At 52.0% G+C, this 23,951-nt stretch overlaps 13 protein-coding genes across 13 annotated transcripts; 4 read left to right on the forward strand and 9 right to left on the reverse strand.

Moving 5' to 3' along the window:
• Positions 1–329: 329 nt before the first annotated feature.
• On the reverse strand, positions 330–572 carry IAQ61_005329 (uncharacterized protein; the record flags this gene model as incomplete). Its single annotated transcript, XM_066096753.1, has 1 exon — positions 330–572. One exon carries the CDS (start codon positions 570–572, stop codon positions 330–332), a length of 243 nt encoding a protein of 80 aa, XP_065953448.1.
• A 119-nt stretch (positions 573–691) lies between these two features.
• Positions 692–1,202, reverse strand: IAQ61_005330 (uncharacterized protein; the record flags this gene model as incomplete). The annotated part of the gene is made up of 2 exons (XM_003837598.2): positions 692–978; positions 1,037–1,202. The coding sequence occupies 2 exons, from the start codon at positions 1,200–1,202 to the stop codon at positions 692–694; spliced, it is 453 nt and encodes a 150-aa protein (XP_003837646.2).
• Positions 1,203–2,009: 807 nt separating this feature from the next.
• Positions 2,010–3,101, reverse strand: IAQ61_005331 (uncharacterized protein; the record flags this gene model as incomplete). The annotated part of the gene is made up of 1 exon (XM_003837597.1): positions 2,010–3,101. The coding sequence occupies one exon, from the start codon at positions 3,099–3,101 to the stop codon at positions 2,010–2,012; it is 1,092 nt and encodes a 363-aa protein (XP_003837645.1).
• A 176-nt stretch (positions 3,102–3,277) lies between these two features.
• Positions 3,278–4,310, forward strand: IAQ61_005332 (uncharacterized protein; the record flags this gene model as incomplete). The annotated part of the gene is made up of 2 exons (XM_066096754.1): positions 3,278–3,525; positions 3,590–4,310. The coding sequence occupies exons 1-2, from the start codon at positions 3,437–3,439 to the stop codon at positions 4,308–4,310; spliced, it is 810 nt and encodes a 269-aa protein (XP_065953449.1). The 5' UTR covers positions 3,278–3,436.
• Positions 4,311–4,476: 166 nt separating this feature from the next.
• On the forward strand, positions 4,477–4,872 carry IAQ61_005333 (uncharacterized protein; the record flags this gene model as incomplete). The annotated part of the gene is made up of 1 exon (XM_066096755.1): positions 4,477–4,872. One exon carries the CDS (start codon positions 4,477–4,479, stop codon positions 4,870–4,872), a length of 396 nt encoding a protein of 131 aa, XP_065953450.1.
• A 73-nt stretch (positions 4,873–4,945) lies between these two features.
• DML1 (mtDNA inheritance, partitioning of the mitochondrial organelle) lies at positions 4,946–6,943 on the forward strand (the record flags this gene model as incomplete). The annotated part of the gene is made up of 4 exons (XM_003837596.2): positions 4,946–5,017; positions 5,228–5,887; positions 5,941–6,506; positions 6,676–6,943. 4 exons carry the CDS (start codon positions 4,946–4,948, stop codon positions 6,941–6,943), a joined length of 1,566 nt encoding a protein of 521 aa, XP_003837644.2.
• A 227-nt stretch (positions 6,944–7,170) lies between these two features.
• Positions 7,171–7,822, reverse strand: IAQ61_005335 (uncharacterized protein; the record flags this gene model as incomplete). Its single annotated transcript, XM_066096756.1, has 3 exons — positions 7,171–7,372; positions 7,438–7,507; positions 7,579–7,822. The coding sequence occupies 3 exons, from the start codon at positions 7,820–7,822 to the stop codon at positions 7,171–7,173; spliced, it is 516 nt and encodes a 171-aa protein (XP_065953451.1).
• Positions 7,823–7,879: 57 nt separating this feature from the next.
• On the reverse strand, positions 7,880–8,275 carry IAQ61_005336 (uncharacterized protein; the record flags this gene model as incomplete). Its single annotated transcript, XM_066096757.1, has 1 exon — positions 7,880–8,275. The coding sequence occupies one exon, from the start codon at positions 8,273–8,275 to the stop codon at positions 7,880–7,882; it is 396 nt and encodes a 131-aa protein (XP_065953452.1).
• A 1,236-nt stretch (positions 8,276–9,511) lies between these two features.
• On the forward strand, positions 9,512–11,179 carry IAQ61_005337 (uncharacterized protein; the record flags this gene model as incomplete). Its single annotated transcript, XM_003837594.2, has 1 exon — positions 9,512–11,179. The coding sequence occupies one exon, from the start codon at positions 9,512–9,514 to the stop codon at positions 11,177–11,179; it is 1,668 nt and encodes a 555-aa protein (XP_003837642.2).
• Positions 11,180–11,978: 799 nt separating this feature from the next.
• On the reverse strand, positions 11,979–12,325 carry IAQ61_005338 (uncharacterized protein; the record flags this gene model as incomplete). The annotated part of the gene is made up of 2 exons (XM_003837593.2): positions 12,136–12,325; positions 11,979–12,065 (listed from the first exon to the last, which is right to left on the reverse strand). Exons 1-2 carry the CDS (start codon positions 12,319–12,321, stop codon positions 11,979–11,981), a joined length of 273 nt encoding a protein of 90 aa, XP_003837641.1. The 5' UTR covers positions 12,322–12,325.
• A 3,124-nt stretch (positions 12,326–15,449) lies between these two features.
• Positions 15,450–16,598, reverse strand: IAQ61_005339 (uncharacterized protein; the record flags this gene model as incomplete). Its single annotated transcript, XM_003837592.1, has 1 exon — positions 15,450–16,598. The coding sequence occupies one exon, from the start codon at positions 16,596–16,598 to the stop codon at positions 15,450–15,452; it is 1,149 nt and encodes a 382-aa protein (XP_003837640.1).
• Positions 16,599–17,233: 635 nt separating this feature from the next.
• Positions 17,234–18,879, reverse strand: IAQ61_005340 (uncharacterized protein; the record flags this gene model as incomplete). Its single annotated transcript, XM_003837591.2, has 5 exons — positions 18,743–18,879; positions 18,247–18,689; positions 17,716–17,915; positions 17,456–17,604; positions 17,234–17,361 (listed from the first exon to the last, which is right to left on the reverse strand). Exons 1-5 carry the CDS (start codon positions 18,876–18,878, stop codon positions 17,234–17,236), a joined length of 1,056 nt encoding a protein of 351 aa, XP_003837639.2. The 5' UTR covers position 18,879.
• Positions 18,880–21,255: 2,376 nt separating this feature from the next.
• IAQ61_005341 (uncharacterized protein) lies at positions 21,256–23,020 on the reverse strand (the record flags this gene model as incomplete). Its single annotated transcript, XM_066096758.1, has 3 exons — positions 21,256–21,432; positions 21,579–22,772; positions 22,868–23,020. 3 exons carry the CDS (start codon positions 23,018–23,020, stop codon positions 21,256–21,258), a joined length of 1,524 nt encoding a protein of 507 aa, XP_065953453.1.
• Between the last annotated feature and the right edge of the window lie 931 nt (positions 23,021–23,951).

Genomic DNA, 23,951 nt, shown 5'->3' on the forward strand with positions numbered 1-23,951 from the left:
AATCTGGTAAACTGTGACACAGGGAATATCAAACAACACCTGAGAAATCTCAGCATGACTGGAATATCCACATCCACATGTATTTATATCTACTTGTACCCTACACCCTTTATCCTGTGTATTCCTCCGTCTGTGTATTCCTCCGTCTGTGTATCCCTCCGTCTGTGTATCCCTCCGTCTGTGTATTCCTCCGTCTGTGTATCCCTCCGTCTGTGTATCCCTTTTATCCTAAACAGACATCTCAGTCGTATTTTATCGGATTCTTGCCACAATACTACTCACCATACTACCCACCATACTACTGGTAACTCAGTACTAATTTAAGTTCCCTAGGTAGGTATAGGTACGGTAGCAGTGAGCGCTTTTACTGGTTGTGCTGGTTGTGGTTGTGGTTGTGGTTGGCAGTTGGCAGTTGGGAGTTGGGAGTTGTAGGGTATGGGTTGAATAGATGCGTGCTGGTACGAATCTGGGTGTTGTATTGGACTGGTATCTTGGGTTGGGGGATGAGTTGGCTGGTGGGGGGTGTTTGGAGTGGATGCGGTGTAGTACGACGTAGTGAATATATCTACCATAGTCTTATAGCAACAAAAACATTAGCTTAGTCCAACACCAACACCCCCCGACCCCATCCCTCCACCACCAAACTATTCCAACCTTCTCAACCATCCCATTAACAGCCTCCCCCTTTTCCCTACCCCTCCCTAACCACCACATAATCATGATTCCTCACAATTCTCTCCCCCTCCCACCACATCAATGTACACCCCACCACCCTCTTCAACCCCGCCTCCTCCCGCCCCATCCTCCCCCCCGTCTCAACATCCACCCCCGGCCTACACCTAATCTCCCACTCCCAGGCCGTGAAATCGCGATGGCCATGCAGAGACAGAGTTTGAATATCCAGGTCGTGGAAGTGTGTAAAAGTTTCGGCGTATGTTGCTTTTACTTCTTCGTGGCTCATGTTGTGGCGGTTGGCGGCTGGGGGGAGGGGGTTATTTGTTGTTGTTGTTGTTGTGATGGAGGGGGAGGTAAGTACTTATGTCTGAGTAGACGAGTTTGTCTGGGTGGTAGAATTTCATCATTTCGTCGGGGTTGCGGGTGCGGTAGGCGCGTATGTAATTGTCTAGTCGGGCGAGGATTATGTCGTGGTCTTCATGGTGGGATTGTTGGAGGTGTGGTGGCTGGTCGTGAGGAGGACGCATGTTGGGGAGTTTGCGGAGATGGATGGGTGCTATGAGGTTGGGTGGAAGAGTTGGGAGGAGGGTTTGCTTAGTGATTTGTGGTGGGTTTGTCTGTAGCTATATGTGATGTGTACCGGGATGCTTGGTCGTAGTGTGGCATGGGTTGATTGGTGCGAATGCTGGGTCTGAAGTGGAGCCTTTTCATGTGCGCGAGATCTGCTGAGGGTTCCAGGCTCGTATAATACGTCTTGACTGTCAGAGGGGGGGCGGAGATGGACTTCTTCTCTTCGTACTGCTGTCCAATAACCAGAATAACGACAACAATCCCAATGCCGCCGCCCAAACCCTGCATCCAGATACCCTGGATTCGAGGTTTGCTGTGCATGAGCTGCTGGCGCCCGATGGCGGCAAGGCAAGCAATAACGACAGACCTCTCTTCTGATATTGACTAATCAGAATAACAACAACCATGCCGCTGCGCAACCCCTGGTATGCGCTCGAGGACGCGGATGCGCAGAATGGCTGTCTGGCTGTAGCACCGGGGAGCCATCTCGTGGCGCTGTCGGAGGGATGATGAAAATGGCTACCCGGAATTTGAAGCGCTGGACGAGCCGCTATGCAAACGTACAGGGCGGTCTGGCAGTTTGGTTCTTTTCAGCCCTGTGCTGTCGTATAGACTGTAGTTACTGGTATTGAAACTTCCAATCATCAACAACTTCACACAAACCCAGCGGCACGAGATTGAACGTCCCCAGTATTCCTGAAAGATGCAAGCAGCTTCATACCCAAAAGCCAATGCCCTACGTCAATCCAAACAATTGCCCCTTTTCACCCCATAAGCTGTAACTGATCCGTCGGCGGCCACCTCGTCTGCGCAAAACTCAAGCACCTCTTGATACTCTGCAAATACTTCCTCGTAATCTCATCGCTCATGATGTGCGCCGCATTCTTATCGCTCTCGTGCAGTTTTTCACGCGCACTGCGCTCGTGGATACCCACCATGGTCACACCAATGGGCCACGCGGCGTTGCCGATGCTGAGGCGCAGGTAACCGTCGTTGGCATCGACATAGCGTCTTTGCTGGGCGGCACAGACGATTTCAATAATGGGCTCGAGGATGCTGTCGGGCAAGTCGCCTTTTTCGAGCTTCTTGAAGAGCGGGCGCAGGTTCTCGCGGGCTTGGACCATGGCGGCGTAGGCTTGTTTGCCCTGGTAGCTTTCTTTGACTTCGGGGTCTCGGCCGGCGAGGGTGGCGTCCCATTCTTGGAGAACCATGGTGAAGTAGCTTGCGAGTTGGCGGAAGAGGAAGCCTTTTCCCTCTTTGTCTTTTGGGAGCTTGGGGTCGATGATCATGTCTTTGCCGGGGACGAGGCGGAGGGTTGTGGGGATGGGGCCGTCCGTCATGATGGCAGCCAGACTGTCTGCGCCGACGCGCTTCTTGTAGCGTTTTAGACGCTGTTTGTGTGTTTCGCCGAATAAGACGGCGGGTTCGTCCAGAGCACGCAACTTGGCCTTGAGCTCCTCTTCGTTCATGTCTTCCTCTTCAGGCACGGGCGTGCCATCTTCCTCATTCCCGACCTTCTTCTTTGGCGGGAGATCTGGGAGCCCCAATCGCTTTCTTCGTTTCCTCTCCTCAGCCTCTTGTTCCTCGTCGCGTAGCCGCCTCGACTCCTCGGCTAGTCGCTGTCGCTTCTCCCGCCGCGCTGCTTCCCGCTCTTCCTCTGCTTCCTCGGCTTTCCTCTTCTTCTCCAACCGTTCCCTTCGCGCCTTGTCTGCGGCTTCCTGCTCAGCAAGGTATTGTGCTTGCCGTTGCGCCTCGATTTCGCTGCGCTTTAGGTACTTCTTCTCCGTCGGCTGCTCGGGCGCTGCTGTGTCTTTGCCCTTTTTGATGTGCGCGGACATGAGCTTTGCAAAGTCCATAATGCGTGTCGTGTCTATGGGGTTGGTGGTCGGCTGGTGTGGTGATTTGTTGTGGAGAGGAGGAAGGTCGCGAGGTCGACATTCAACATTCACTATTCGGAACCTTGGTTTAGCCGAGGCGCGGCGCTACGTTGGCTGGTGAGAGCTTGTCGCGTCGCGTAACCTTGCACTCACTCCTTTGACAAAGACATGCGTTACGTCACTCCTTACACTCTTCTGACCGCACAAAGAGGCTTTGAGGCTTGAGGCTTGAGGCTCGAAAGTTTTCAAAGGCCAAACTGGCTACATCCAACTAAGACTAATTGACGTACCGGTGAAGCGCGGGTGAAGATCAAATGGCTACGCAAGCGCCCGCGAAGATTGATCGCCAAACGACGACACCTTTCTTGTTGCGCCTGTTCTTCAAGCAAGGCGCATTTCACAGGTACTGCTGCTCTATCCTCTTTGTGCTCGTCCAAGGTCCATGACACTAAATTATCCTGTGCTAGACTAGATGAATTCGACCCAACCCTCCCTCGCCTCCCTACGAATGTTCAAATCTACACATGGCAGAGTTGCACTTTGCGTGAATTATGCAAGCTCCTCCTCAGCGCTGTACCAAGTCTTCTACCACAACCCTACACCGGCTCCCGCATTGCGTTTCGTCTCATATATCCCGACATACAAGGCGCAAATCGACCCGGAGCACCAGGGCGCTACATTTCCCGCGACATAGGATCGGTCATCATAGGCGCACGTACAGGAGAAGAAGATGTCGAGACGGATAGCACAGATGCTTCGAATGTTGCCAAAGCGTTGAAGCAGTTGGATGGCGACCCAGACAAGACCCTGGCAGATGCAAAGTTCCTTATAGGCGACTATGTTGCCTGTGCCATACTTCCGCCGCTGGCAGACGGTAGTGTGCCAGCCGCGCCGCCACCACTCTCTGGACCTGGCAGAGGACCTCCACCTGGATCCTATGGCGGAAGAGGGCGGGAGAACGGCTTTGGAGGCCGTGGAGACTTTGGCTACGGTGGGAGAGGGCATAGGGGAGGAAGATTCGATGATGGTAGACTCGGTGGGGGTGTCCCCTCTGGAGAGTGGAGACGGGGCGAGGCACCGCCGGATCGAGATGGAGGATTTGGCCGGGGGAGAGGCGGAGGTGGACGAGGAGATCGAGACGGTGGCAGTGATTGGCGTGACCGTGGTCGTGGACGAGGAAGATGGTAAATCTGTTCAATTGAGAGGCGCACAGGGCCGAATATGAGACCAGTTTCGCAATCATTGCCAGTGACTCTGAGCACTCGTCATCACCATCTATATCCCTACTACTGCGATGCGCCCTCGCTCAGGTCCTGCTCTCCATCCACTACTCACCAGCAACTGGCTGAAAATCATGATTCCCTTCCTGGTCCATCAGCTTGCACTTCCTCATTCCCTTGCTGAACATGGTGCCCGTCGAAATTCAACCAAAGACCGGCATTCAAAGCGCCAAGGAGACAAGCACGACCTGGATGGCTACGACAATGAGGTGCAAGCAAAACAAGAAATCCATGTTTGTCCTGGATGCAGGTTGATAGCACATGAATGCCATCCTTATAAGCACTACTACGTGCCACACCAATGTTTCGTCGTCACCGGTACTGCCACTACTTCGTGCCCTCCTTCTGTTCCCAGATGGTTGCGCTCTCACGTGCGGGGCAATTCTCAAAGTGGGCTTGACATCACCGACCTGAACTTTTCACCCATCACCCACTCGCAACAGCAAATCTCACGCATTCATGAATCCTAACTACTTGCATACCGTGTACTGATATCCTCGGATCCTCGCACGCGCACTGGCTTGTGTCGAGCCCGACGGCGACATGCGTGAGATTGTCACTCTTCAGTTTGGTCGACAGAGTAACTATCTGGGAACCCACTACTGGAACACGCAAGTGAGTGCATCATCGTTTCCATTCCTCTCTTCCGCATTTGCTGGCTTTCAGGTTGAAACATAGTTAACCCATTTCGGCGTTGTCATGCATGCTTGGTGCTGACATCGGCGTCTCGAGTGGGAGGCCGAATATTGGCTGAAGACCATTTATACTTTCTGCGCAACCCCGCTGCGATTCTGCACATAGTACATATACTGATCTGTCCTCAAGGAGTCGTACTTTACCTATCCCCCAGAAGAGGAATCACCCGTCGACCATGACGTTTCGTTCCGCCCAGGCATCGCTCCTGATGGCTCCGATACATTCACGCCAAGAGCCCTGATATACGACTTGAAAGGTGCCTTCGGGAGCATGAGAAAGATCAGTGCTCTGTATGAGCCGGAAGATGATAGAAGTCTAATTGACCAGCCTGGAGTATGGCCCTCGAAACCTATTGTTCAGCGTGCCACACAGACGATTCCGCAATCCGAGTATCAGGTTCATCTGGACGCTGGCCTACCACCACCGCAATTGAGTGCCTCTACTGTTCGCTATTGGTCCGATTACAGCCGCGTTTACTATCATCCAAAGTCTATTGTCCAATTATCAGAGTTTGATGTCAATGATAAATTAATGCCATTTGAAAACTGGGAAGTGGGTATGGAGCTGTTTGAGAAGTTCGAAAGAGAAGTCGATTTGGTAGACCGGGATCTGAGGCCATTTGCCGAAGAGTGTGACGGTATCCAAGGCCTACAAATCTTCACAGGGGTTGACGACGCCTGGGGCGGATGGGCATCAGGCTGGTTAGAACGGTTGCGAGATGAGTATGGAAAGCTGAGCATATGGACATGGGGATTAGGCGACCAAGGTGCGAATTTAGCTGTACCTCGAGTAAGATCACCATCGATATTTCTTTGCGTCATAGGTTGATCGAGGAATCACAGGAAAGAAGACTGCAGCAGGTCGCGAACGCCTCGCGATCACTCCAGATACTCGGCGACCAATCTTCGCTTTACATTCCGATATCGAACAGCCCAGCCAAGATCCCCAATTATCTATTAATGGAAGCGACGTCTGCGTGGCACATCGCCGCTCTACAGGTTGCCGGCCTGGAAAGCATGACCATCTCATCGCGATTAAGAACCTCCGTAGGCGGTCGAGGCACCCTCCAAGATCTTGAGAATACTGTCAATAGCACGGGCAAGCAACGCATAGCCAAGTTTGGTATAAGTATCGCAAACCCAGACGTCCTGTCCGCCAAAGTCCAGCAAGAGACTGCGCAAGCAGAGAAGACTGGTTCGATGACGTCTCGAAGGACGAGCGAAGACTGCGGCACCCTGGCTGACTTCGACATGGATGTCTTCACGCGAGACTATCGAAATATTAATAGAACTAGCAAAAAAGAGCACATTTTCGGCCGTGCGGAATCTTGCCGAGGGGAATGGAATGTACATGAAGATAATGATCATGATCCTCATGACAGGTTCAATCCAAGACCATCAGTGCAAAGGTACGTTGATGGCGCATTTCCACTTCGAGCTGCTCTCCGAGAAAGTCCAAGACACGCGATGTGACGGTGTGTTGCGGTGGTGGTGGCCACCTGTACAGTTGTGGTTCGACGAATCGATGAGCTGCCAACCACAATACGAGACGCCGGTGGATACGCTAACGCCTCTTAGATTCATTGCACCCATTCTCTTTCCGCTGCTTGACAGTTTTCCGGCGTCATTATTTGACGTGGGAAACCGTCACCCCGCCAAACTTGCTGTTTATGCGGGATTGACTACGAGCACTGCTGTTGCTGAACAGATACGAGCTGTTGAGCAGATTGCCAAACGACTGACAGGGTTAGAAGACAAAGAAGCACTCTGCAATGGCTTGCAAGTACTCGCCGAAGAATACGATGAGGGATGGGATGGCGATGCTGACAGCGATGATGACTATTAGCTGATCGCTCAACCCTAGTCATCGTAACGATGACCCGCCTACTCGTTAAGAGATGATTGACGCCCTCGTCGTAAAAGATATTTCCGCATTTCGAAAGTGTAAATCTACATACTAAATAGTATGCACCTCGCCATGCGACAGTACATCGTCACACGGGCCATCCCATGAGCGAACGGTGCCTGATGTGAACCGGATGCTGAACCTTGTCGTTTACTGCATGACAAGCGCTATCGATAGCACTGATAGGGCAACAATTTGGCACTTCCGATATCTATCCATGATCTGTTGATACCTCGAAGCGGCTTGGATGTGGAGGCATATGGTTGGACGAGGTGGATCTGCGCAGCCCTATGATGCCTGTGGAGAAAATGTGCCACAATGCCTTCTATAAGGGACAGTGCTGGGCACGACGCTGGAACACGCAGAAGGCTGCAGAGAGTAAGCCGTTGGGAATTGTGTCATGTTTTCATTCTTGATGGGGAAACAGATCTTACATAACGGCCGAAAGTTTAGTTATTGCGGCCTTATTCTCCAGTCGGCTTCCAACGGATGGACTGATGCGCGCTGCTTTGACCGTAGCTTACTGCTATATACTGCGCACGCAATCTCCATACACGAGGAGCGAAGGTGTGTACCATGCGGTGAGCCAGCGGCAGCCGACTTCCCGTTATTTCGATCGCCCTCATGATGAGCGTTGAGCCATGACAGCGGATGCAATCTCCGCAAAGGTGCGCAGAAAACGAAGGGTGTGCTGAAAACACTGACAACAAAGATCTTCGACGCAGGGGGTTCGAGGTGGAGGCCGAGTACGAAACGACTTTCAGTCGGTCCAACCAAAATGGCTTCGCTGAACAACTTTCGTGGTCCTCTAGGGATCATCAGTGTCTGGCTTAGGAGGCTCACATGCTTATCGGTGGTAGCTCCGCCAGTGACTGGCTAAAGAGCACTGGCGATCAGCTCCACATGATGGATGGTGTCCGTCGATGCTGCAGGAACATTCAGGTACACTGTTGTCGACGATGCACGTGCTAACGTCATAGCAGCTGCATTATGATCCAGAGGTGTCGGGAATTCCATCATCATCATCATCATCATCATCATCATCATCATCATCACCATCATCTTCTGAGTCCACTCAGGCGACAGACAACACGAGCAGTACGGAGTAACGAAGGTCAAATTTGATGAGCTATACGACCATAAGCAGCATTTAGTGCACACACTGACAAGGCTGAAGTCAGCAGACCACGCCCAATGCACACCGATCTGCTCGAGATACTGGCATCCCCAGTCTTTCGACGCTGGATGCTTGCCTGCGATCCACTTGGCCATGGGGCGTGATGACCGCCAAAACCCAGACAATCACCGGAGGCTTGACGTTGTGCCTTGCCGCCTCGGCCGGTCATGTAGCCCCGCCATCGCGACAGCAACCATCCTACGGAAACATCTCCGCCCGTGAATACCACCACAAGTTTGTCCGCCTTCACTCCGCTCGAGAGGTGGGCTTCGGGATGGTATGGACAGCCACCCTATTTTTCAGTGTCCACTGCCGTTGACTCTGCCATGAAAATGATTGACTGCACGACACACGACAACAATGTGAGAGCTTGGCTTTGCTCGCATGTGCTGGTAACCAAAATAGCCTCGCAGCCGTTTAGTGGCTTGCGGCCGCCGGCTAGACACGAGCCTCCTTCACTGTCTGTGCACAACTTGCCGAAGATACGGTCCCAGGCCCCGTTGATAGGTGCATTGCATCATCGACGTGCACCCACCCCGAACATACCTAGCATAAACTGGTCTTGTGGTTTTCAATAGCCATCTCGTCATGATGAGTTATTTTTGAGCGTTCGTTGGGGCAAGCAACGTGTAGTCTAGCACAACCCAAGTCTCTCAGAGTTTGTGTAATTGAGTGCAACACTGAGCCTGATAGCACGGACGGAGGCGTTTTTTTTGGATTTGGCACACCAGTACTTTGCTATGCAGGCTGGGAAGCCCGTTGCACGCTGCCACGCTCCAAAGCTTTCATCTGACTACAGATTGGCATACGTTTGACTTACTATGACTTGCTCTGCAGCCACCCCTGCATACCACATGCATTCTATACAAGCAACCCCTGGCGTAACTATTGGGTCCTTCCAGAAACTTACCCTCTTGGCTAGGACATCATTGGCCTACCGAATGGCCTGCTAGCCGATAAAATGTTTTCCTCTCTGGGCTGACTCTCTCACCATAGTAGATAGTCTGCCCCACTGTTACGAGAACTTACCAAATATGGAGGCGCCCATAGCTTGTCATCTCACCCCGCCGGTATGGGGGAACGACTTCGGATTAACCCCTTAGCTTATGCGAGCTTGTTCTTGGGCCAGAGCAAAAGGCTGGTCAAATGGGGAGCCCATCAACTCCTCCAGCAGTACATATTTAGACCGCCTTGCCCTCGTTGACAGTGATCCGCATCCGACCTTCACAACTGCGCCCCTCAGTTGCAACTCGCTCGCTACGGTTGCTCTGTCCTTTCGCTTGTATTAATTACTTTACTATCCAGACGTTCAACGTCTACCCTAATTCAGCATGAAGGTCACCGTCGCTATGATGGCCCTCATGGGCACAGCCATGGCTGTTCCCCAGTACGGAGGTGGTGGATATGGTAGTGGATATGGTACTACCAACTCAACTTCCTCTGCTCCCAGTTACTCGGGTTCCATGCCTCCTGGCGGCTATGGAAGTAAGCCTTCGCCTACTCCCCCGGCTCCCGAAGTATCATCATCGTCGTCGTCGATGCCTGGTGGATACGGCGACAAGCCTACGCCCCCGGCTCCCTCAGTATCATCGTCTTCGATGCCTGGTGGATACGGCGAGAAGCCGACGCCCCCGGCTCCCTCAGTATCATCGTCTTCGATGCCTGGTGGATACGGCGAGAAGCCTACGCCCCCGGCTCCCTCAGTATCATCGTCTTCGATGCCTGGTGGATACGGCGACAAGCCCTCGCCATCCCCCTCACCCAGTGGCTCGACCTCGACTGAGCCCTGCGAGGAGACGACTGCTCCTCCTCAGCCACCCAAGTCTTCGGCTCCTCCTGCCGACGAGACCACCTCGAGTGGCTCGACCTCGACTGAGCCCTGCGAGGAGACGTCTGCTCCTCCTCAGCCACCCAAGTCTTCGGCTCCTCCTGCCCACGAGACTACCAGCGAGCCCTGCGAGGAGACGACTGCTCCTCCTCAGCCACCCAAGTCTTCGGCTCCTCCTGCCGACGAGACTACCAGCGAGCCCTGCGAGGAAACGACTGCTCCTCCTCAGCCACCCAAGTCTTCGGCTCCTCCTGCCGACGAGACTACCAGCGAGCCCTGCGAGGAAACGACTGCTCCTCCTCAGCCACCCAAGTCTTCGGCTCCTCCTGCCGACGAGACTACCAGCGAGCCCTGCGAGGAAACGACTGCTCCTCCTCAGCCACCCAAGTCTTCGGCTCCTCCTGCCGACGAGACTACCAGCGAGCCATGCGAGGAGACGACTGCTCCTCCTCAGCCACCCAAGTCTTCGGCTCCTCCTGCCGACGAGACTACCAGCGAGCCATGCGAGGAGACGACTGCTCCTCCTCAGCCACCCAAGTCTTCGGCTCCTCCTGCCCAAGAGACTACCAGCGAGCCCTGCGAGGAGACGACTGCTCCTCCTCAGCCACCCATGTCGCACGGTCCTCCCCCCCCAGGTCCCCCAATGTCTCAGCCTCCTGCTCAGACTACCGCCTCTGAGCCTTGCCCACCACCTGGGGAGACCACTGTCACCACCACCATCACCCGCCAGCCTCCTCCTCCCGCTCAGTCTCCACCTCCTCCAGGTCCCCCATCTGAGCAGCACGGTCCTCCTCCATCTCCTCCATCTGAGCAGCACGGTCCTCCTCCAAGTCCCCCATCTGAGCAGCATGGTCCTCCTCCTTCCTACCCTCCTGGTCCTCCATCTGAGCAGCACGGTCCTCCTCCTCCTGGTCCTCCATCTGAGCAGCACGGTCCTCCTCCTCCTGGTCCTCCATCTGAGCAGCACGGTCCTCCTCCTCCCTACCCTCCAGGTACTCCTCCCGTCATCCCTCCTACGTCAGTCACCGCCCACCTATCCGTCGGTACCATTATGCCCCCTCCCCCTACCCACACCTCCACTCCTCCCCCAGAGTTCACTGGCGCGGCCGCCAACACCAAGCCCATGGTCGCTTTCTTGGCCGGTGCTCTCGCTCTCGCCGCCATGGTTTAAGAGAAACACATTTTTGTCCAGTCACTTTTTATATATACACGCACGCCGGGAGGAATGTTTAATTCTCTGTAATTAGATCTGTATTTAGGGTCTATCTACCTATTCCCCAACATTCCCTTATAGATTTTTTTATTCAAAGCAGATTATTTTGCATTCTTCATGACTGTATGGATGGACATTTTTTTGTGTTTTCGTCTGCTTAGACTGAAGCGATTTTGCAGAGAGCCTTTGTACGCTCGGGTTTGGGTTGGTCGGACAACACCGCCCACAAAGCTGACATTTGGTTTTGGAAAGGAGAAGCGCTATCTTTTAACATTCTCACGGGGATCGATGATGGATTTTTGCTTAGTTCAAACTCATTTGTTTCTTTGAAACGGGAGTTTTGTTCTCGGACGAATCCGATCATTCTTTTCAGATGCGAAGGTGGTTTTTTGCGGAATTAATAGTGGTAGTTATAAAGCTTAGATGATGAGATGAAGGGCCTCCAAGTAGTTCTGGGGTGGAATTGGGGATTGTTTTAATTTAGCCCTTCTTCCGTCTCTAACCTGTTTTTTCTGAGTTGATGACACAGTGAAGTTGTTGATTGTGATGGGTGTTCTGCCTGACCTGTGAGGTGTGGGTTTTGAGTTTGTGGGGTTGAATTGTGTGTTTGGATTTGAACTTTTAACTTCAATTACCGCTACGGCATACACGATTCCAAGCCCGCTAGATCCCGTTCTAAACTATCTGGTCACCGAGAAGACACGAGCTCCCGGCACGCGTAACGCACACTTCCATGCAGGCGGAATAACGCTCATCCCTATTCTCCCATTGTCTTGCTACAAAGCCGCTCTTGTCTTTCTGCGCTCTGCTCGCGAACTGAGATTTCGCTTGAGATTTCTCTTACCTGGATGGATGGGTAGTAAGCGCTCCGTTTATTGCTGAGGATAGGGGGTCGTGGGCTAGTGAACAAGGACCTTGGAATAAGAGAGCAGCACTGAGAAGATGAAAGCGCGGTCCATTGCATGCACGCTTGGATAGAAGGTAGGTGTGGCGCGGCGGGGAAGGCGGAATAGTGGCTTGCGAAGCTGGTTCTTAAGATGGGGGGTTTTTCGAGCGGAGAATGTGGGTTGGGTGGCGTGGCGGAGGGGCTGGGATTGCATGATTCTAGGTTGTCTCATATTCTAGGCGTGATGGCTTCTCGCTGTGTCTTGTATATATCTAACCCTGAAAAGTAGGTTTTGCAAATGGAGGAACTTGTGTCTGTGATGTTACTTGTGTTTGTCTACGAGGAAGGTGGATTTGATGTTATAGTTGATTTAAAACCGCGTTAGATTCAATGTCGTAAACAAGTACATACATGTGCAATCTACTTAATTGCGCGCAGATATCGAGTATGTTTATATCCCATGTACTATTCACCTGCTCAAATCAGCTTATGCAGCTTATCTTGGAGGTGAGCCTATTCTTGCCAACATAAAAGGTCTCTTTTCAAATCACAACCACGGTCAACACCTGTGTACTGTCTAAACATAGCATGCTCCCACACAAGTCCCCGAAGAAACCATCCCCTGCAATAATGCGCATATAATCAGATCTGGGGACTTCATTTCAGGATACATGTCCTATGTCCCTTGGTAGAGGGATGTTATTTGTATCACCCATAGTGCTTACCCGGTATATCAAGGTGGTGGCTGCCTACCTCCCATCACGACTCCCCATCCTGGGTCGTCCGGGAGACGCCCATTTGGGGCTAGTGGAGGTCTATATCTAGCCACCTTGCTCCATAGATTCTCTTCAATTCATACTTTCATCACATCAAGGGATTCCAAAGCCAGTGGCGCTTGGGGATACCATGGGCGTGAAACAGACAAAGAGCGATGGGCTGCATGTCTACGCTGACATCACAAAGAGACAGAAAGTCGTAGAGACAAGAATAGTCTCGAGTAAGATTCTTTGTAGAAGAGTCTGGGGTTCTAGCGTGGAGGTTGTTGGTGGAGAGGCGGAGTGCTTGCATTCTACTCGTTAGACACCTGTGACTACCATGACTCCGTGAGGCTAGGGTGTGAGTAAGCACCATTATACGGATTTTGAGGATATCTCAATCATGATGTTTATGAGTAGATGTCATCGATGCTATTCTCGTGCTGCACTTCACTGTTGTTGGGTTCTTGCGGCCAAGGCCAACATTGCCTGATCGCTTTCATCTGACTGCACATACAACCCCATTTGATCGCTAAGGAAACCAGACACTTCGGTACATAAGCCGCAAAAAGACGCGCGTAACCCTCCAACAACTCCCACTGACTCTTCGGGCCGCAGTTGGCGAGGTTGGACGCTGGAGCAAGGGCTCCGGTTCGACCTAGGATCTGTCGTTTGTTCCCACTGCCTGACTGCCTGCCTAACCCGCGGCCATCACGATGAAAGGTATCTAGACGCCGATTTATGCGGGACTATCGGCGCGCGGCTCCAGGCGTGAGTTTTTTATTCCCGCGTCGGTGGGAACAAAGAAGTATCTCCTTGCTGAGCCAATGAAGATGCCGGATCAGGGGTTTCTGGAAGGAGAGGGAGTGTCTCACGATTCCTCATGTATGTGGTATGCGGAGAGATTGGTCGCTGCAGCAGAAAGTTCCTGCAGAAAGCCATGGGATTGAAGATTTCCTCTGACGCGATATATGCGTACTCTACTCAGACGTTGGTGGATGTGCTTGAGGCTGCGAGCGCCACTGAGGTGCAAAAACCTCTAATGTCCATTTCGCCAGCGATTCCGACTCCAAATTCATCTGAGGCGAGAAGAGGTTCCTGCTGGGTATGAGACCTATAGTGAATCCCACGGCCGTTCAACTTGGCAGATCAAAGATCCGCCGGTGAATGATCGCCGCCATCCCCACTCGCGCAAGAGGAGTGTCATTTGAACCTGCCACAGCCCCTGTCGCAAATACAGGTGGGGGTCCTGCATCCAAAGCAGCCCGTGGCTTGCGTGAAGTGAGGCGCTCGCAACATGTCCTCGTTGGTCCAAATACACGCTACTTGCGGCACGGCTGGTTTGTGGTGTGGGTTGGGAGTTGCACATTGAATCAATAATCCTGAAGGATTTTGTGGGGAACGCGCATCACTATTCAATCACACTTTGCACGGCACGGACATGCCGGAAAGAGTTGATCTCGCATGTTTTCCCATCTTACGACGGTTGAGATGGCGATGGATGGCGATGGCGATGGCGATTTCGATGGAAAAGCTACGCGGTTGGGCGGAGGCGATCGAGACCTGGATGTTGGAATCGGGATTTTGCCCCGTGACGGAGGGTATAATACTTGGCTGTTCAAAACATCCGTCACTGGAGACATCTAATGTCAAGATACCAAAAGAACAACCTATGAAGAGCAAATTCCCCGCGGGAAACCGACTTTCTCACACATTTTTACTTTCGAGTAGAACCCTCCACACCACTTCGCATGTCTACTTCCGCCGACAAGATCAACTGCACCCTAACCTTGAAAAAAAAAGCCACAAGGCGATCCGTCTTGTCAACGGGTGCTAGTCACACATCAAAGCGAGCAAAAGCATATACGCGGCTGTCAATTTCGCTTCCCCTAGTCTGCCGGCGGCTATGTGTTGCGGCGGCCAGCTATTGGATGGCACAACTATTCGAACCATTCAGTGAAGTCCACCACATTCGTTGGATCTCGGTGAACGAAGTGATTCAGTGCATGTGACTAGGATGTGCGAGGCTCTAGGGTGGATTAGACGCCTTGTGTCTCCGCTTAGCGTCAGAGTCTGAGGGCCCGTTCACTGTCGAGGTTGGGTGGAACTGAACGTCTAGGAGATACGCCATACTACTTCTGAGACTTCTGAGGTGTCCTCGATTTGACGCGTTGATCGTTGTCGGGGTAGGTGGAAGGACAGTTCTACAAAGAGATACTAACCATGTTGAGCGGACAAGGAATGGAGCATACAACTGATCTTTTGCTGTGCTATCAAATGCCACAGTTCGTTGTACGGTGTCAGGGTATAGAGAATGCTTCGGAGGCTTCGTAGTATACCGATTTCATGTTACTATTACGAAGGTCATTTAACGTGGCTCAGATGAGTCTGCTGAAAGTAATATACACGAAATGAAAAAGCCGGGAATGACAGTACCGGTACAAGGCAGAGAATGACCAACAATGATTTACAGGCTTCCCCAACTCCAAATTCACCCGAGTGACAAAAGTCAATCCCAACACAAACAACCGTAAAGACCGTACCTCCTCGATCCTCGTCTACTGAGTACTTCTACAAGCGCTCGAATTTATATTGTCGTTTTCACAGCTGCTCTCAATTGCTTTGCCTTGTGCTTTGCCATTTTTTGCTTCAACTTGCGAATCAGCTTCTTCTCTGATCTGCCCAGTATTTCCTTGAGCTCAGCAAGTGACATCTTATCGTTTTTGCCAATCCGGCCGCCGCGTTGCAAATGAGTCCAGTAATGATCCCGGAGATTGTCTCCTCTTGAGAAGGCCCTCTCGCACCCTTGGACCTTGCAGCGGTACTCCTTCACATCACCATGGACCGTCTTTACATGACGGCGACAGTGCTCTGGGCGTGCGAATTTCGCATTACAGATTTTGCCCCTTGTGTCTGTCTGGCCTCTGAGAGGGCAATAGAACGAGTGTGACTGCTGGCGATTATATGAGCTCATGCCGCTGAGATCCCACTTGCTCAACATGAAGCGCGGCATTAGCGCATGGCTTCTGGACTTGGATGTACGACCATCGGTACTACCCCCTGACTCGCCATAGTCGTCGTCGTTTGACTCTTCGCTTTCACTGGCGGTATCGTCCATTGAGTCATCTTCCTTCGTCGGATCAGGCGTGTTGTATACGTCAAAGTGATCTGGGGCTGGAAAACTCTGACTAGGAAGAAGTAACTCTGGAGCTGTGATGTTTTGAAGTGGAACGAATGGTTCCGTCACGGGCAGTTGTAAGCCAGTATGGTAACCGTCGGTGAACCAATTCTGCATCGAATGCGCAGTCCAGTTGCTGGGAACGGTGAATTGCGATGCCCAAGGGACCATAGTTACATTTCTATAGTCAGCGTAACCAGTAGCATTATCCTGGCAGAGCTGGTTGTGATGGTTATGAAGATCGTATCCAGGAAGTGGCAGCTGACAAGTGTACGTCGGTGGTGTCGCGATACCTTCGGATGGACTTTGGGAGGAACACGTTGACAGAGGACTATCACATGATGGGCCGTCCAACACCCATGACTCGAAGTTATTCTGCAAAGCTCCAGGTGGTGGCTTATATGTATATTCTCGTCTGAAACCGCATGTGGACGTGTGTTCTCCGAAAGACTGACGGCTGGCTTCGGGTTGTGTCGAGCCATGTCGGCTGCCATAGAGTGTTTCTGCATACATTGAAGGGTCGATAACTTGATAGAGACTCGATTTACAAGAATCCATGGGTACCGTTGCCGTATTCCAATGGTTGGTTGTGGTCTTCCGTATCGACAACGCGCAGAAGATTATTCTAGGAAAGTTCAAACTGAGTGTAAGTAGACGACTCTAGGACACAAAGGCGACGAGTGGAACCCTCAAATTCTTGGGATTCTTCAATCTGAGTTGAGAGTTAATCAGATAGTAGCGGGACAGGTACAAAGTAGATCTAATATAAGCCCACTTTCAATAGTGGAATCAGCCCAAGAGCCTCCGTGGAAGCCATCATGGCCCAGTCCTTCAAAGGATGGCGTAGGTCGGTCAATGCGACAACACAACCAAGATTCCGGTACATGAGGTTTGTGCCGTGTGCAATCAGTATGCTGGTAAGCACAACGATCCATCATTAGCTCAACGAACAATGAGCGGGCCACATTGGCATGGGTGTTATATGCTGAGATGCGGCGCGGTTCGAAACACGCAGACCACGTCTGGAATAAGCTTGGGCTTTATGAAGGAAGTCACTAGCCCGAACTTCGGTTGATGTCCACTTGCAGCAGTATAGTGTCCAGCATCGAGGCCATTGATTTCACCTCTTGAAGTTAAGCGATCGAACGCCGTAGCTTTGTTGCTTCTAGCAACCTAGCTTTCCTTGACTCCCGCTATTCCGCCTCTTGAGCACAGCCCGTCTGTGGCGGACCAGATCCAGGCCACTCCCAGACTCTCGAAGTAGTTGCGTGGGGTAGCCGCTGAATACCCTGTTTCCTTAGGCGGCCGTTGCCCATCGTGGCTGAAGCATTAAGTAACGTCAAACGAGCGTCAAAGGCGATTAGTGTGGGGTATACGAAGAATGACGAGCGGTATATACGCTAGCAGGGAATGACCGTCAGTGCACATTGTAGGAACGAGAATAGCAGCTATGAGGTTAGCCACGGAAAAGAGCGCGAGGATGTTCGCTTGCGGAGGCGTTGAGCTGTACTCTGGACAAGATCCTGCACTGTAGATCTGCATGAGCGCAAGTTGCTCTTTCATACTGCACGATGGATTGTTTCAGAGCGTGCATGGCAATCGCAACTCGTTCAAGCCGCACGCTCACACCGAGTGCAATGATGTCCCGATGCATGGCCACAGGTGATTCACCTACCTCCCCATGAATCTACATGCATAATGGAGATTGCGTGTCAGTAGCAACCTGAAAACTTTCACAAGCCGGCGGATTGAGTCCTTCTGCTCATTCCAATCAAATGCAAGGGCTCCGAGGCGAGGCTGTCGTCCTTTGACTGGGATGGTACTCAAAGCAGCATGGTCTCCGTGGTGGTGACCACTGAGCCTCATATCCACATACTATGAATTGATAAATTGGCCAAATGTGTAGTGAACATAACGAATAAGTTGTCTCCGGTGGTTAGGCCAACACGCCGCCCTGTTACCGACTGAATATAGCAGTTCAGTGCCTGGTGTCTCGGGAAAGTAAGATTCCTTGCTCCCTAATGTGAGCTGCTCTCACATAGAGCAAATTGACGCGAATACGACAAGGCACAGTCCTGCCTAGCTTTGACATGCCCTCTGAATCAATGCGGTTTTCTAACGCTCGATTGGTACCTCTCGCTCTGCTTCTGGTCTCGATGAAAAAAAGGCTTTTAATTTATTGTCGCTTATGCTGGTCGATATGCACGTTGCACGTTTGATGTGCGCACATGTATAACTGGTTGACCTGTATCCTTTGGTAGGATCCTTGATGCTGGCCACCTCTTCGTTCTGGTGTGGACATGTGCAAGGGAGCCTTATGCTTGGGCATCGTCAGCAGGGTAGAAGGCGTCAAAGCGGACATGCCATCGTTGATGGACATCACAAAACTGGACGACGCTTGAAGACGACGCTCTAGAATCACGAGGACGACGCCATAATCACTGGCGAAGTTGCCGCGTGCCGTTGTATGGCTAGGCGCCATTGGTAGGAATGCATGCATTTCTCGAGTTTTGAGTGAGCTCAGTGGTGGATCGGCTCGCATCATATGCTTAGGCGGCGTGAACAGTATACGATTGGCCGGTCTAGACGTATTAGTAGCCAAGGGAGGGTGTCGTGCATCCTGAAAGACATGCTGGGCTTTGGCTACGACTAGTGGACTTGATACATCCAACTTTCGGAATCAGTTGTGCATCCACACGAACAGGATTGGTAGCATATGAAGTGGCGTTTAGCGGGTTTCCGATGTAGAATCCCCGAGAGAAATCTGCCACTCATTGTAGCATCTGGGAAGCCATGCCAAGCCATGTCAAGCCATCGAATGCTTCTCGTGCGCGGCATGCTATGGATTTGGCGGCAAACCCTGCTCGACCGGCCATCAAATCGTTGTGGAGTATGAACATGTGGATAAGATGATATCTTGTTGCGTTCAACTCAGGTTAGTAGCCACCACACTGTGAGTGGCCTGAACGGACTCGAGAGAAGGATGGCCGCGGAGCATGTGAGGACTAAACTCTGGGCCGAAAGACAAGTGAAGCGGCCGAATAGTGCAATTCATCACCCTATCCCCGTCACGACTGGTGGTGTCCTGAGTATTTAGTCTGCTACTATGAATTCTGTAAAGTTCAAGCAATTAATCATGACGAGTCGTGGACAGGTTCGAGAGTCGAGACCTGCTCACAAGAGCTATTACGTTGCGCGAATGACTTTGGTCACGACCGAGACAGGATCTGGTATCTCGCGGGTCGGGTGCTAGCATGACTTCTTGGTGCACACGAAGCCATGGAGGTTCAGCCACACATCGCGTTGTCCGGTCAAAGGCGAGTGGTATGTTGTGGCGAGACGGCGGTAGTCTATAGGCAGCCGCGCGTCAAAAGAATGCATATCGCGACTTAGCAGCTGATCTATCGAGTTTTGGCTTGCTTGAAGTAGGTTTCGAGTCAGTATGGCGATGCAGCAGTTTATCTTGTGCTTTGGGGGGTGTTCAGCCTGGTTCGTGTGCCAAGCATGGAGAGGTCTCTGTCAGTCGCCAAGACTTCGATGGGGAATGGTCCGTAACTTAACCCGACGTCGTTCGAAGCATTGCTCCTTAACCACAAGCATCTTTGTGGAAGACACATACATCTCCGCCAGTAGAGAGACGGACAGCCAGCGCTGTTTGCATTGCGTCGATCATAACGGCGTACACGTTGTATACACAAGCGAAAGGGGGCAAGACGTGAAATAATGCACACAATCTTTCAACATCACAACCACAACCACACGATCCTTCAAACCGACCGCATACATCCACATGCCTTCCTTGATCGCTCATCTCTTCCAAAGTACCCGCTGACAACTACATCATGCCCCACTCACACGAGGAAACCACATCACACATCCCCTTTCGAACAAACTCCTCTTATATCTACCCCCCACCCCATCATTCTCCTTCACAACTATAGCCTCCGTTACTACATTATATACCCACCACATCCACACTCCCCCACTATAACCCCCTGTTCAATCCAACTAGCCGCCCGTCGTCCCCGGCAAACCCCGCCGTCCATAAAAAAACACGTGGAAATTGGAACCCGCACCTCCAAGTCATCGTGGCTGCAATCATCGCCCTTGCACATATATCCCGCACTCACGTCTTTGCAAAGACAAACTCCACGTCATTTACAAGGATGAGATCCAAGCGCCTATACACAATGATTACAGCGGCTAATACACACCGAAGAGCAGAAGCAACACGGTACACGGGATACGTCGTCGTCCACCTGAGCTGTGCGAACTTCTCCAGCCGAACACAAAACGGCCGAGAGGCAATTCGCTATCAGAGACGAAATCGCAATGTCCCGCGCAAACCAGACCTGGTATCGCGCAACCCGGAAAGAAAAGTCAGGTTTAAATCTACCTACTTGATGTATTTCTGGTTTGTTTGAATTTTTTTTGTATTTTTAAATTTTTTTTTTCGTCTAGCGCTTTTTAAATATAGGGAGTCTTTGTAGTATTTCCCTAGTATACCTACTAAATACACGTACTACCATGATCTACTCTCTATGCTATGTAGGCTAGCGCAGTGTATATTATACATAATACATTTGTCAGCTAAAGAACATAGGGTGTGTAGTAAGGAAGGTGGTAAGGAGGGTAAGAAGGAGTATATAGAGTATAAATAGAGCTATCAATAGGCTACAAGTTATACACAGAATGAACGCAAGAATGAATGCAAAAGATACAGGATATCAAGAGAAAGAAAAAGAGAAACTATACTACGACTACGCCTATAACTACAGTTACGACTACGACTAGATAAATGTAGAAATAACAGTCTAGATGCATAAACGAAAGATAAGAAAACAAGATGAATACACGAGAAGAAAGACTAGGAAGAAGAACGAGAGATATCGTGTTATTTTATTTCATTTCTTAATTCCTATTTTACACTTCCCATTTCCTATGTGTCCTCCCCCTCTCCTTCCCTTCCCTCAACCTTCCCCTCCCTTCCCTTCCCTCTATTCCCCTTCCCTACCCACAAACCACACCCCCCATCGGCTCCTCAACCACCTCTCCCCCGCCCCTCTCCCTCCCCTCCACCTCCAACCCACCACCCTCAACCCGACCATCTCGATCAGCGGGTGACCGTTCTTCCGAGGCGGATATATGTGTATGTTTTGTCTTCTCTTCATTTGCTCCCTTCTCTTGCCCACCAACCACTGCCTTCCCTTCCTCACTAGGCACTCCCTTCTCTTGCTTCACGCCCACCTGCCCACCCTCCAACCCCAACCTCCTCCTCTCCTTCTTCCCAACCGTCATACTCCCCTTCTCCAGCGCCTCTTTTGGCAACGGTCTCACATATGGCTGACAGACCCAATACGGTCTCTTGACACGGGCCACCGTCGCCAGGGAACTTTCGTACGGGTCTGGGTTCTCTTGTCCCTCTTCCTCCTTTCCTCCCTCCCCTTTCCCTTTCCCTTTTCCTTCCCCATCCCCACCCGCCTCCCCCTCCCCGTCCACTTCCCCACTCCTCCCCTCCCCCAAAATCCCCACCCGCACCGCCTCCTCCGTCAGCGCCAATACGCGCTCAAACGCCTCGATATCACCCGTCCTAGCGCGGGCGAGCGCATCGCGGACATTATGATGTTGGGCGACGAGGGGGCGCAGGAGGTGAAAGAGATGGGCCTGCATGGCCGAGAGATTTGGGTTTGAGATTTTTTCCTTCTTCTTTTTGGCATTGGTGTTACCATTGGTACTACCATTGGCTTTGTGCTCTTCGTGCATCTTTTGTTTCTTCATCGGCGGCCCATCTGCATGGCCAGCCTCTTCGACGTCATCCTCTAGCTGCGCATCCCCCGGCTGCCAGAGGGGTTTGCGAACGGGCGGATCCTGGCCAAGGGCATAGCGATAAATAATATCCATATACCGTCGAAAAACAGCATCGACACGGAAACCGCCCTTGCCATCAGGTCCGCGCCAGTATTCCAGCCCCTCATGCCCGACCGGCGGCGGTTCCGCAAAGATGGTGGGGTCGTAGAGATTGCCCTCTGCGCTCATGACGGCGTCGGCGCCGGTTGCGCGCAGACAGGTGGCAATGTCGTCGTGTTGGAGGATGTTGCCGTTTGCAAAGAGGACGGTGTCCTTGGGGAGATTGTCGCGGAGGTAGCGGATCACGGTCCAATCTGCCAGACCTGTGTTGTGGCCCTTTTGCTCTCGCTGTCTGCCGTGGACAGTGAGGATGCTTGCGCCCGCGTCCAGGAGCGTCTTTGCGTATTCCAGCGTCTTCTCGCGGGTCTCGAGGATGCGCATCTTGGCTGTGATGGGGACATCGAGTTCCTCGTGGCACTTGCGTATCATCCTTGCAATCAAGTCCCAATCCTCCTGCAAGAAGGCTCCGTATTTCCCCCTCTTGGCTATACCCTGCGGACAGCCCAGATTCAGATCCACGGCGTCGCAAAAGGGGGCCACGTGTTTTGCCGCCGCCAGTAGATCGTCGGGATCATTGGAGCAGAACTGTACGGTGAGGGGACGGTCGAATGCAGGATTGCCGTCGAGATATCTTTGTGACTCGTCAAGCGTGGAGAGGTGGTGTGAATCGGTCGGTGAGGGAATCGTGGACTTGAGAGGTTGGAAATGGGCATCGCGGTATTTGGATTCCTTGCCAAACATCTTGGAATGGAACATGGGCGTGTAGGCCAGGAGATTTCGCTGTTGAGCAGGCGGCAGGAAGGAGCGAGAGAGGAGTCGCCATGCCTATACACAGCAACCGTATTAGTTGAATCCGATGGCTCTTTCATTCTCCCATCGACGCATTTTGGAGTCGCAAATGCAAAGGCAGACAGACGTACAAACTCAGACTGCTCCACCATGGGCGCAAGCACCAACTTTGGACTCCCGATACTCTCATAAAAGGCGCGGCCATGAAGTTTTCCCCTCTTGCCTTGCGGCACTCCATTCCCAGCGCCCTCTGCCACTGCATTCCCTATTGGTACGTTCGCCATGCCAGCACCCAACAGCCCCCTCCCGTTTGCCAACCCACGCAATCCCAAGCAACCCCTCACACCCGCACCCACTCTCCCGAGCACCCGTATAATCGCGTCGAGCAGGTACGTGCGACGTGCGCTGTGAAAGGCCCGTCCCGCGTTTCAGATAGGGTGTGCAGTACGAGGACGTGTGGCAAGACCGAGAGTGACAAAGTGGCCTACTCTAAATGAGATGCGTGGTACCCGTTGAACAGCGTATAAAACCCATGCAAGGGACTGTGTCCGTATGCGTATGCGTATGCGTATGCGTATTCCACCCCAAGAGCCCAATGTATCCCACTTCTTTTTTTCTTCTCTGCCTCTCCTTGCTTTTGCTTTGCGTTGCTTTGCAGTGACAATTACATCACCAACCCAACACGGCGAAAAAACAAAAACCACGATTTCAAGGGTCCAAGACACCCGGACGAATCAGAGGCCGACAGCACCTGCGCTAACCTTGTGCTAGCGTATACTTGCGAGCCAGATGCACAACTGCACAACTGCACAACTGCACAACTGCACAACTGCACAACTGCACAACTGCACAACTGCACAACTGCACAACTGCACACCACATATTGCCCATGCTTGTATGTAGACCATTGTAAAGGAAAGCCAGTTGGCTCTAGAGTAGAGAGGTTGCAATTCTTCCTTCAGGAAGATGCATGTCAACAACGGTTCTCACCGTGTGGAGAAGGCCAAACGCTTGATTTTCCGTTGGTCCCCGCGTACCCAGCTCTCTGGCATGCAGGTCCCTCTCTGGCCATCAAGCGTTCGGGGCAAGTTGTTGTGTTGAGGCTGACCCTGACATCACGCCATCAGGGTAGTTGCTTACGCCTTGACTCTGCACGCATTCGTTGCCAAGACATGTTTCAAGCTGATGGTTTTGATGGTTTGATTGCAGTAGAAG

The sequence above is a fragment of the Plenodomus lingam genome (genome assembly GCF_022343315.1).
Source record: "Plenodomus lingam strain CAN1 chromosome Unknown contig_21, whole genome shotgun sequence".
NCBI lineage: Eukaryota > Fungi > Ascomycota > Dothideomycetes > Pleosporales > Leptosphaeriaceae > Plenodomus > Plenodomus lingam.